This window comes from Nanorana parkeri, unplaced genomic scaffold, assembly GCF_000935625.1.
Source record: "Nanorana parkeri isolate BGI_ZX_2015 unplaced genomic scaffold, ASM93562v1 scaffold237, whole genome shotgun sequence".
Classification (NCBI taxonomy): Eukaryota; Metazoa; Chordata; class Amphibia; order Anura; family Dicroglossidae; genus Nanorana; species Nanorana parkeri.
Genome location: NW_017306505.1, coordinates 692,706 through 705,617, shown reverse-complemented (window position 1 = coordinate 705,617; position 12,912 = coordinate 692,706). Strand labels below are relative to the sequence as shown.

Here is a 12,912-nt window from a genome sequence, read left to right as displayed (position 1 = left end):
CTGTCTGTGACTCTATTGGGGAGATTTCCCCTCACTTCCTGTCCCTAAGACACAGAAAGGCATGGACAGCATTATAATATTGTCAGAAGTACCTTCCCCCCAGCTCCACCAAACATGAGTATTGCTTTTATGCATGTTGGAGGGATCTCCCATCACTTCCTGTCCTGACAGGAAGTGGAGGTAAATCTCCCCAGTGGGAACGTGTATGTATTATTTTGATAATTCGTTATCTCAATAAATCGATTATTGCAATATTTTTTTCTATCATTTAAAGTCCAGCATTTGGAATAGTCAGCATTTCTGCCAGGCAGGTAACATTTTCGGAAGGATCGGCAGCTCTTGTTGCTTGCTGATGCTGCTAAAGAACATCAAGAGGCGGAGCGGTCCCCAATGCTGCGATGGGATTGGTTGGGTAAAGGTGTAGCGGCTGTGGAGCTGTTGCCCTTAGCAACCAACCATCTTCCTTGTTTCATTGGAAAGCTGATTGGCTGCAGGCTCCTCCTTCGCTCTCATCTTTCTTTTTTTATTATCTGCTGGCCTTTTTTTAATCTCTCTGAGATCTGGGCCGCACACCCGCCCGCAGCGGCCATGTTTTAAGGGTCACGCTTGCACACGCTTGAATAGAAGGTTGCAAGAGTAAAAAAAATATTTTGGGGGTACAGAGAAAAAACAGAAATATGTCACTGCCAGAGTCCGCAAGAGACATAGGAAGCAGCTGGGTGATTCAGCAAGCCAGCGTCCACCCATTGCTGGGGGGGGTCGATCTATTGTAAATGACACAACGCATTGATATCAACGCATGCAATAGACAGTTAAATAATGTTTATTTTTCTACATGTCACATACAATGCATTCCGTGTTCAGGTGACATGCTCACGGCTCTTGCTTACAGTAAAGGGAACATTTCCTGAGAGAAAAGGAGGCTGCCATGGCTGACTCTTCATTCTGCAATTGCTAGTTGCCTGGCTCTCAATAGGGGAGGCGGTATGTAAATACCTTTCATTTAGCATCTTCAGAAGGGGGTCAGAGGTCAGCCTTTTATATAGTACTCGGGGAAGGTTCACCCGGGTAGGTTCTGGTCCACTGGGACTAGTTTGGTCAGACGCAGTGCAATGGTATTCACTAGAGAAGGTGGTGCACAGGCTGGGCCAGTAGTGGTCAGCTTGCTAGCTGATGGGGCTTCAGTTGTGGCCCTTGGCTCCTGAAGGCACTCCAAAGAAACTTAAAAAATTCCGTCTGCACTCAACTTTTTTATTCCGATAACCTAAACAGAGTCCCCCCCACTGGAACCTCCTCCACTGATGCAGTTCGCCCCACAAGGCTGGGCTTAATCGTAATCCCTGCCTTGTAAGTGAAATGCATCCAGGTCACAGAGGAGGAGGTCCCTGGTGGGGACTCTCTGTTCACGTTGAGCGCAGGCGTCCCTTTCCTTTGGATTTTGGCAGTCTATCAGGCAAAGAATGAGCCCCTGTTGGTGTGCAGAGGGTGACCCCATTCAGGGCTTGAGAGCAGCCTACCCCATACTTTTGCCATGGCAAAACATAATGTTTAGGTGATGGTTTCTTGGGGCCCCAGAGTTGTATTTGTAAAGTAGCAAAGGGGCGACATAGTGGACAAAAAGGATCTAGCACATGGGTCTTCATACTAAACAATGGGCCAGTTTGCTGTCTTTAGGATTTTAGGGGACCCAATTTTGGCCAGTGGGAATAGTAAACGCCCCAGCACACAAGTGGAAATAAACAATGCCTTAGGATTGTTGGTCAGTGAATAATGACCTAGTGTCTGTGGGAAGAATAGTGCCCCATCATTGGTGTCAGTGGAAGGAATAGTGCCCCATCATTGGTGTCAGTGGGAGGCATAGTGCCCCATCATTGGCATCAGTGGGAGGAATAGTGCCCCATCATTGGTGTCAGTGGGAGGAATAGTGCCCCATCATTGGTGTCAGTGAGAGGAATAGTTCCCTATCATTGGTGTCAGTGAGAGGAATAGTGCCCCATCATTGGTGTCAGTGGAAGGAATAATGCCCCATCATTGGTGTCAGTGGAAGGAATAGTGCCCCATCATTGGTGTCAGTGGGAGGCATAGTGCCCCATCATTGGTGTCAGTGGTAGGAATAGTGCCCCATCATTGGTGTCAGTGGGAGGGATAGTGCCCCATCATTGGTGTCAGTGGGAGGAATATTGCCCCATCATTGGTGTCAGTGGAAGGAATAGTGCCCCATCATTGGTGTCAGTGGGAGGAGTAGTGCCCCATCATTGGTGTCATTGGGAGGAAAAGTGCCCCATCATTGGTGTCAGTGGGAGGAAGAGTGCTCCTTCATTGGTGTCATTGGGAGGAAGAGTGCCCCAAGGGTCAGATAATTGCAAGCATTGGGCTCCAGTTTGGGTACCACTGGTCTGGGTGGTTCATAGAAATGCTTACTGTCATTTTAGCAGGCCTGATGCCTAGGCTCAACCTGTCTCTAGGAAAGGAAGTGATGGGAAGTCTCCACATGGGGAGACAGACAGAAACACCTGACAGGGCTTCTTACCCTTATATTTTAAGCAAAGACAGTTTTGTTGGTGATACATGACCAGATCAAATTTGGGAAACACAGGTCTACCATTACCCCAAAATAATTTAGCTGGCACAGAAGGGGCAGAGTAGCCAGCTCTCGTACAGTACATCGCCTTATGCTGGATCCTGTTTGTCTTCTTTGAAGCTGATAGTTTTGACCAGCTCAGTAATTAGCTGTTGCAGGACTTTTGATCTTTGCTTTCCCACTTCCAGCACGCTTGTGTGATCCACCGTTTCCACCATCTCGTACGCCTGGGCCACGCGGTTCGTGATCAGGGAGAGGCCAAACACCCGCATCCCACAATGCTTTGCAACCACCGCCTCGGGGGCTGTGCTCATACCTGCAAACAGAAGGTAATTTTACTTAATTGCTCATGACTGCAAGTCATTCACCTAAAGGGGATCTATGTGGGGGACCAAATGGACTCACTATCCTTAGGGCAGGTACCCTAGATGAGCTTCACTGTGTCTTTAGATTGGCCACCTAATGTGTAAAGCAGCTTCACTGGACAATGAGGAGGGCAGCGGGAGGTGGACCAGGAGCCAACCAGGACGCTGTGGTCATCCAGGTTTTAGGAATCCCTGGGCACAGCGAGGGTCATCTATAATATGAGGCGATGCCTGCTCTGAAGATCATGAGCTGAGTGTTTCAGTCCGCAACAATAAATGAGCTCAATGCATTTTTGGTGCATCAGAAGGTATTGTTCTTTACTTCCCGGTTCTTTTAAGTGATACAACATGGGGACATGTGTAGGTATTTGCAGAGTTGTACTACATCTGTTTTTTTGTATTATTTGCTTTGACATTCACTTTATAATAACTCAGCCCTGTCCTTTTTCCCCGGGAATACAGTCCCTTTAATTCTTAGCCTTGAGCTTCCTGTGGTACATGTTTTTCTTTCAAAATATTTAGGGGTCATTGTCCTTTACAGCTGCAGAATGTTTATCAGGTACAACCTTGAAAAGGGTTGGTTTTAACAAGATTAAAATAGATGTGTCACAACAGGCGTCTATAGACATCATAACGCACTTGCCAATCACACCGATACAACAGTCTGCGGGTTCTGTGATTGGACAGACTGGAAAACCTTGTCCCACCTTTAAAGTGGAACTACAACCTCTTCTCCTTCACAGCCAAGGAAGGCGCCATCTTAGCCTCTTTTTGGATTGCAGTTGCCATGGTGAGGCACATGATCAGCTCTGACACCAGCCACTTGAGGACTTGAAAGTTTGGTTGAGAGCCGAAATAAGAAGACAAGGCAACCTTGACAGTTGGCATGCCTTGAATGTAAATCGGTGGGTCTAGTTCCACTTTAAGGTTTCCCCTGAAATAAGTCCGTGTCAGAAGTATCTGCATTAAGTCTTCCTCGCCCCTTACATAGGCTAAACAGGAATGGTCGGCTGAGAGGCATGCTAGTAATCACAGGTGCCTGATAGCAGATGGGCCATGCCTATGCATCTGAGGGCCCTCTTGTGTTCATAGGAACCTTTTCAGGGCAGTTTAAGCTGCGGGGACTGGATTGTTTCAGCGTTCCTGAGGGTACCTGTTTATGATGCACTGAAGATGGCTACACGGTTTCTGTTTCTACAGTATGCTGTCTAGTTATTGAGCTCTATGTACTCTGAATGTGATAGGGGACTCTAAAATTTGTCTCATAGTATCCCAAAAAGTGGAGTCCCTAATCCCCAGTATGCAAATTATTTTTACTGCAGGCTGCAACTCAACCGTGTTTCCACATCTGACAGTTAAATGCAGTAGCATGTTCATAGGATGCTAATGCACTTGCATTAATTCGGGAAGGGGGGCAGTTCTAAGCACGGCTATTATGCAGTCTACAGGACATGCACATCCAGTTTTAAAACGTCTGCAGCATGCTGAACACAATTTTTACAGGCTCATACTAAGACTTTGCTGCAGTAGCATTTACTGTACCTTCGTAGACTTGAACTCTCAAATATTTGAACTTTAAGACTTGCTAAGTTATATGGAACATGTACAAAGGTTGATTGTACAGGGCCTTTTACCCCCTGCTCTATTGCAAGCTCCAACTCGTCGAAATCTCCAACTACCTAACTGCCGGGAACTTGCAAGTTGGAGATTTCGACCAGACGCGTTAGACTGCAAAACACAAAGACTAACGGAGCTCTGTACAGCTGCATTTTAACAGCAGGTGGCAAACTCGAAGAGTATACTGAAAACGCTATGCGCGCACCGCAACTGTACAGAGCTCTAGTCTTTCTGAGCACCGGAAGTAAGATAGTTGGAGATTTCGATGAGCTGAAGCTTTCGATAGAACACCCCCTTTGACTAAAAATAATATCAGCATACAGCTCTGCATGCTGATATGAAACCACCTAACATTAATTAGCTAAACAAATATATTTTTATTTTACTTACAATTTATTTTTTTCTACTTCCTGGTCCACTTGGGCACTGATGATATAATCGTGCCCAAGCGTTGCATCCTGGGAAGGTTACATCACCAGTGCATTGCTGGAAAATCTAATCTGTAATCTCACGAGATCTCAGGGAAAGACATTTTCCCCTCCTGAGATGATGTGCATGGTCACATGTCCTAGTCACATGTGCCAGAGTTCCAGGAAATAAAGGGAGATCTAGTAATCTGCCCTTAGTTAAAATGGCCACTGTGAGAAGAATGGGGAGGGGGGAAAAAAAGGTATGCAAAAAAATAAAAAGCCGGCAATTATCTGATTGTAGATTGTCATTACTAAACATAAAAAAGGGAAATTTTTATGTGACCCCAGGCATTGATGTGCTTTGCGTTCCCGTGTGGCCGGAGGGCGTGGCTGCGGTGCCCTTCACTGCACCGCCACGCCCCCTCCCGACCCTCAACAAATTGAGCTGACCACAATCGGGCCAGAACGCACTTCCATACCCACGCAGCGTCGGTCTGTGTGTCTCTCCCCTCCCCCTTCGCTCTTTGTCTCTGTAATCACAAACACCCCCTCCCGAGATGTCTGCTGGAATAAACTTACCTTTCCCCTCTAGCAGCTCCATGTGCTCCGCTCCTGACTTCATGCTTCTGCCGCATAAAAGAAAGCACCGCCCCCTACACATACTCAGGAAGGTAGATACAAAGTGCGCAGGGAGGTCCAGGGCCTTTACAAATACACTTCACGTATTAAAGGAGAACTATGAGGTGAGTGATTTCCACTCACCTCATAGTTCTAAGCCGACCTGTGACAATGAGACTGTCACAGGTCGGCTCAGTAGATCGGGAGGTGAGAGAACACATACCGGGTTCCCTCACCTCTCGATCCTGTCACGGCTCTCTGCCGTGACAGGGGGAGGGGCTGGATTCCCCCCTCCCTGCTCCGATCTGCCAGCGCTGACTGGCGGAACGGACGTGGGAGGGGGCGAGTACAGCTGGCTCTGCCTCTAGATAGGCAGAGCCAGCTGTCACTCACGCAGCTGGGCGGATCCCGTCATCTAAGTCGGGATCCGCTCCAGGTGCGGCGTCTCAGTATACCGCGAGCTGTAGCTCGCGGTATACCGAGCTTAGGGTAACGGGAGAACCCTAAGGAGAACTATGGGGAAAAACACTGACCCCATAGTTCTCCTTTAATGTATAACAAAAAATGCTTGCATGGAGCCCGGGCCTTCCTGGCCCCTCAAACAGTCACTGACTGTAGCCCTCTGATGGCGGCCCTGTCGCGAACGCCCCATTCACTTGCGCGACCCACAGTTTAAGAAGGTCTGATCTAAGGCACTGTTGTCTCTGATTGCTAGTGCCAGGAGTCTTGGATTGAGATCTGATAATGTCACTGTGCTGCTTATTATCCTCCTTGCTGGAGAGGAAGCTGTAGCAGAGGAGCAGTAGTGCAAGGATCTCCCTGCTTCTGCTTTATCCATTCTTTGGATCCGTGCTTCCTCCACCTCTCCTGCTGCTTCTTCAATATTCCCCACCAGCCATCAGATTACCAGTCATCAGGGGAACAACCCAGATGTGAGAAAGCAAAGCCCTGCCTCTACTAACATGGCTGCCTCAGCAGAGATGAACTGGAATATGTATGTCTGATTAGACTCATCAAGGGGTAATGGCAGAAGAAAGTGAATCAAATTCACCTAGGGCACAATGGCTCCAGTGAGGTTGCTCCTGCGCAGTCGGCTTGCTCCTCACTGATGGACCCAAACTTTGGAATCCACGTGTAAGAAGTCCTACGAGAGCGCCAGCACACAGAAGTGCAAGTCTAAAGTCTTTTAATACCAGTGTTCCTTCACAATAAGACAATATAAATAGTTGTAATAAAAACTCACCCACAGCATCAGCGCCCAGCCGCTGCAAGAACCTGGCTTCTGCCACCGACTCGAAGTTTGGCCCTCCTACCATGCAGTACACCCCTTCATGGGTAATCTTTCCATGGCCGAGCCGGCGAGCAATAGCCAAGGCCGTGGTGCGTAGGTCCTGATCGTATGTATCCCAGAGGGAGGGAAAGCGAGGACCAAACCTGCAACGTCATAACAAAGGATTTTATATCTTTATAGAGTGGCCATATCGCAGATCAGTGCGATGATAACATAAAAAAACGAATTCCCTTTATATTATTAAATGTAGAACATCCAGGCCATTCAATAAGAAATCTGACTTTTGACATCAGAAGTCCTCTAAATGTACCGTAAGGTGCCCCTGCCATAACAAAATCCTACAAATGGGGGGGAAAGATGGCAATGGCCAGTGTTGGTGCCATGACAGAGAGCACGGAAGAATCATTCCAGCATGACAGATTGAGTTATCCTTCATCATCACTCTATCCAGAATAAATTTGTGTACCCAGAGTTCCACTTTAACACATATCTAAACCTAAGAACAAAAATATAATGTACTACAGCTCGCCAGTCCTTAGATGTCGCAGTTTTTCTTTTTTTCATTCTGCCAGTAAGTCACTCGCCCAAATGCTCCAATACTGACTTCCAATACCGGAACTTCCGGTCAGAGGGAGGGAGATCTCCCTCTGACCAGCAGTGCCGAGGGAGCATGGAGCCACCTTCCTTTCCAATCAGGAAGCCGGGCGGTGGGTTATGGCCCGCCTCCCAGCTTCCTGATCGGCCTGGAAGCTGGCTTCACTTGTTGCTAGGCAGCCTGGCTTCCTGACCTATCAGGAAGCCGGGCGGCATGTAATGACCCGCCTAGCGGCTTCTTGATTGGTCGGGTGGTCTGGTAGCCAGGCGGTCTAGGAACAAGTAAAGCCGGCTTCCTAGTCAATCAGGAAGCCAGGAGGCTGGTCTTGACATGCCGCCCGGCTTCCTGATTGGATAGGAAGCCAGCTTCCTTTTTGGTAGGCAGCCTGGCTTCCTAACCAATCAGGAAGCCGTGCAGCACGTCATGACTCGCGTCCCAGCTTCCTGATTGGTCATGGAAGCCGGGCGGCATGTAATAACCCGCCTAGCGGCTTCTTGTTTGTTCGGGTGGTCTGGTAGCCATGCTGCCTAGCAACAAGGGAAGCCGGCTTCCTAGCTGATCAGGAAGCAGGGAGGCAGGTCATGATGTGTCGTCCGGTTTCCTAATTGATTAGGAAGCTGGCTTCACTTGTTGCTTGGCAGTCTGGCTTCATGACCAATCAGGAAGCAGGCAGGCACCTTGTGACTCGCCGCCCGGCTTCCTGATTGGTCAGGTAGCCTCAAGTGAAATCAGGCAATCTGGAAGCCAGGTGACGGATCATGATCCGCTGCCCGACTTCCTGATGTTCGGGGCACACGGCACTGAGACTCGGTATCGGCACGTACCGAAAAAAATAATATCTGTACTCGCACTCAATACTGAAAAACTGTTATCGGTGCATCTCCAGAACCGATATAACGAAACGATTTTAGTAGCGTATTTAACTGACCAAATAGAAGCAAGTCAAGAAGAAACCTTGGAATATTAAAAACTTACCCTTGAAGTGGGGCTAACCCCCCACTACAAGGGTTATGAGCTCCTTTTGTCTAGGGGAAATCAGATAAAGCAGATTTGCTCACCTGATCCTTGATGCTACCTGGCTGCTAGATCGTTACCCCCGCACTGCAAGAGTTAAATGCTCGTTTTGTCCAGGGGGCTCAAATATTGCAGTTTTTCCCTCCTTAGGTAGTCAGCGGTCACCTCTCTCTCCCTCAACTCCGGCTGTGGAATGTCCCTCGGCTTCCCCATGTCTAGTGCAAGTCAATGGACCAGCATAAGACTTCATGATGTCAGCTGTCCTTAGACGGCCAGAGCCCAGGAGAGAAGAAACTGCAGGGACCAGCCTAGCAGCCCGGTAATAGCAAGGATCAGGTAAGTATATCTACTTTATTTGACCCCCCATAGACAAAACGAACACTTAACCCTTGCAGTGCAGGGGTAGCCACACGCCAAGGGTACTTTTTTTCTATTTTTGTAGGACAGCAACTACAGACTATTACACCGTATGCATGCATGGTTATCACCACTGCTTGTTTAATGGAACATGATCAATACAGCCCCTTTCTGCAGAGTATTCCTCCCCTCTCACCTCTCGTCGTTTGGCCCTCTCAAGGGGTTTAAGGCAGCCAATCCCGGCATGTTTATGTGATCTCGGATGATCATGAAGTCCCCGGGGCTGTACGTCTCACATAGTGACCCCGCAGCATTTGTCACCATCAGGACCTTGACCCCCAGGAGCTTAAATACTCGGATGGGGAGAGTGACCTGGAAAGACATTTTTAGAAAGGCAGAGAGCGATGGGGTAAAGGTTTGCTGTGTAAGGCTGTATGTCCTATAGAAAACACAGATAAGAGTGAGCCTGGAGTTCATTCACTGGAGTGAGCCATGAATCCCATACACCGTGCAGGACCAGAGACAAGTCACTGCACAGGACAGACCCTTCATAACACCTGGAATAACATCATACTGCATGAGGGAGATGACACTGTGCAATGCCACATGTATCTTCATGTATATAGAATACGAAGAGATACTGAGAATGACACCCGGCATACAGGACAAGAGAAGTGGTACTGTGCAGAGTCCATACATACAGAATATGAACAGATACTGAGAATGACACCCGGCATACAGGACAAGAGAAGTGGTACTGTGCAGAGTCCATACATACAGAATAAGAACAGATACTGAGAATGACACCCGGCATACAGGACAAGAGAAGTGGTACTGTGCAGAGTCCATACATACAGAATAAGAACAAATACCGACAATGACTCCCGGCATACAGGACAAGAGAAGTGGTACTGTGCAGAGTCCACACATACAGAATAAGAACAGATACTGAGAATGACACCCGGCATACAGGACAAGAGAAGTGGTACTGTGCAGAGTCCATACATACAGAATAAGAACAAATACCGACAATGACTCCCGGCATACAGGACAAGAGAAGTGGTACTGTGCAGAGTCCATACATACAGAATAAGAACAGATACTGAGAATGGCACCCGGCATACAGGACAAGAGAAGTGGTACTGTGCAGAGTCCATACATACAGAATAAGAACAAATACCGACAATGACTCCCGGCATACAGGACAAGAGAAGTGGTACTGTGCAGAGTCCATACATACAGAATAAGAACAGATACTGAGAATGACACCCGGCATACAGGACAAGAGAAGTGGCACTATGCCTCTATCCCCCAAATCTTACCTTCCATAGCGGATATCCCTCATAGACGTGAAAGCGACCTTTCATAACAACGCATGACTTGCCTTGAAGATTCCCAAACACCAGCTGCCCCGAATGCCCAACCACTGGAATGACAAGTACAAAGACACATGAACATGCCAGAATATGGAGTGATCTCGGTATACAATGGATAGTGAACGAGCCAGCTGAAGATTTGGAGCCCATTCTGTGAGGAGGATTTGTGGAGAATGAATGGAGATGACCATTTTATGTGAATCCCTGGAGGCCGGCTATTGTGTGTGTGAATTTTTGTAGCCACCATTTATTTTCCTTTAAGAAAGCAGCCATTGTGTATGGACAGTGTCGAGGCCGCCATTTTTGTGTGGACATTTGAAGAAAGCAGCCATTGTGCGTGGACAGTTTGTGGAGTCCGCCATTTTTGTGTGGACAATTGGAGAATGCAGCCATTGTCTGTGGACCGTTTGTGGAGGCCGCCATTTTTGTGTGCATGGCCCATCTGGTAAGTGGTGGTTTTGCAGAAGCAGCCACGTACCTGTGCTGGTAGGGAAATGTGGGATTTGGCTGTAGTCGAAGGTCTTGGCATCTGTCAGGGTATCAGCGAGAAGCCCCAGACCAGACCCGCAGATGATGGCAATCACGGGAGGAGACTGGATGCGGTCCAAGAGCCAACGAGCTGTCTCTTCACAGTCATCATACCTACAGAAGGAATAGGAGGGTTTCCAAGAATGAGGCAAAGCAGAACCTTAAAGTGCACCTGAAGCCAAAGCTTTTTCTTTTTTCCAGTTATGGATGGAGTGGAGAGGGATTAGACTCCCGTCAGGTTTTCATTGCTGGCTGTGACCCTGTTTGGGAAATTCACCCACCTATTGGTCCGAGTGACCGTCGTTATCATTGAAAGTGAAAGAAAGGTTGTCACCAGAATGGGAATCTTGCTATGGGGACACTAGTTCTGGTGACCCTATTGACCACCAGGGATTTCCCTTACAGTCACTTCCCTTTTTGGCTATCAGACAGGAAGTGAAGGGAAATCTCCAACAAGAAGCTGACAGTGGATATAACCCTCCCTTACTCTATCTAAAACGAATCAAAAAATATACATTCTAAGAATTCATAGAAAAGTGTTTGTGTATTTCTCACCAGCAGATCAGAGCTTCATTCATCAGAAGAATAGGATGACGTGCATCAGCTCTTCCTCCATTTCACAGAATACTTTTGGTTTATTGTTAGTAGACCTCTCAGTAACTCTATTAATAAAAAGGCGCCCCTTGAGCTCCAGGAGAGAGAGAGAGAGAGAGAGAGAGAGAGAGAGAGAGAGAGAGTTAAAGATAGATAGAGAGAAAAAATAGATGAGAGAGAGAGTTAGAGAGAGAATAGATGAGAGAGAGAGAGAGAGAGAATAGATGAGAGAGAGAGAGAGAGAGAATAGATGAGAGAGAGAGAGAGAGAGAGAGAGAATAGATGAGAGAGAGAGAGAGAGTTAAAGATAGAGAGAGAAAAAATAGATGAGAGAGTTAGAGAATAGATGAGAGAGAGTTAGAGATAGATAGAGAGAAAAAATAGATGAGAGAGAGAATAGATGAGAGAGAGTTAGAGATAGAGAGAAAAAATAGATGAGAGAGAGAGTTAGAGAGAGAATAGATGAGAGAGATAGAGAGTTAGAGATAGAGAGAAAAAATAGATGAGAGTTAGAGAGAGATAGAGAGAGAGAGAGAATAGATGAGAGAGAGTTAGAGAGAGAGTTAGAGAGAGAATAGATTAGAGAGAGAGAGAGAATAGATGAGAGAGAGTTAGAGAGAATAGATGAGAGAGAGTTAGAGAGAGAGAGAGAGAATAGATGAGAGAGAGATCCTCAGTCATGACTATGATGGTGTCATCTCCGACCTGGCATCTTAGGGTTTGGTAAGCCTGGATGATACCCGAACCAAGATGGCTCCCTTCTTTCTACATCTCATCTAAAAGCGAAGGTTTTATTTTAATGAGGTGTCCCTGAATTGAAGGCATGGTCAGGGGGAGTACTGTGATCCCTGCAGAGTTAATAAATACCTAAAAGTGTTACAATGACACATTACTGACATTATATATCAGGTTCAAGAGCTAAGCAAGTGCAGTAACCAATGGCAACCTTCAGACTTATGAGTAAAGCTATATGATCAGTCAGTAGGCAGGGTTCCTGTACTCATAATTGTCCATTGCTCTATATTACTGGATAGAAAACAACCATCTACAGGCTACAAATATGTGGGACAAACACATGTACAGTGGCCCGATAATATTGGCAATCTGCGCCACCGGTACCCAACACTCGGGCCACCTCGTTAGAATTGTCACCTTTGCTTTTGAAACTGCTGGCATGGAAACCGTAAGATTTCCCAATGAAGGGACGCTTTACTCCTCCTCCTGTCGTAATCCCCACAAAGTGCAATAAATCAAACATTGGACAGTAAATGTCAATAAGGACCTCAAGTGCAGAGACTTTGCTGCCAGTTTCACAGAGAGATAGAAGAAAACAGTGTGTGATCCACCTATCCCGCATCCAGCCAAATCTGAACCATCAGAGGACCGGCCGAGGGACTGTAACTCCCATTCTACCCCTGCTTGCTAGTAAGCCTCGGTATTCACTCACCTGAGATCTTCTTTGCTCTGCATGTTTTTCCTGTCTCCCATCTAGCAGCTGCTGCTCGAATGTGACCGTGGACCAGATATATAAGGATGCCTTGTATTGCCTGAGGCTGCAGTTAATGA

The 12,912-nt window shown here is 47.2% G+C and overlaps 1 protein-coding gene across 1 annotated transcript; it reads right to left on the bottom strand.

The window, feature by feature from the left end:
* Positions 1-2,585: 2,585 nt before the first annotated feature.
* On the bottom strand, positions 2,586-12,906 carry LOC108787008 (purine nucleoside phosphorylase-like). Its single transcript, XM_018556439.1, has 6 exons — positions 12,794-12,906; positions 10,703-10,866; positions 10,171-10,274; positions 9,045-9,220; positions 6,835-7,025; positions 2,586-2,897 (listed from the first exon to the last, which is right to left on the bottom strand). The coding sequence occupies exons 1-6, from the start codon at positions 12,832-12,834 to the stop codon at positions 2,671-2,673; spliced, it is 903 nt and encodes a 300-aa protein (XP_018411941.1). The 5' UTR covers positions 12,835-12,906; the 3' UTR covers positions 2,586-2,670.
* Between the last annotated feature and the right edge of the window lie 6 nt (positions 12,907-12,912).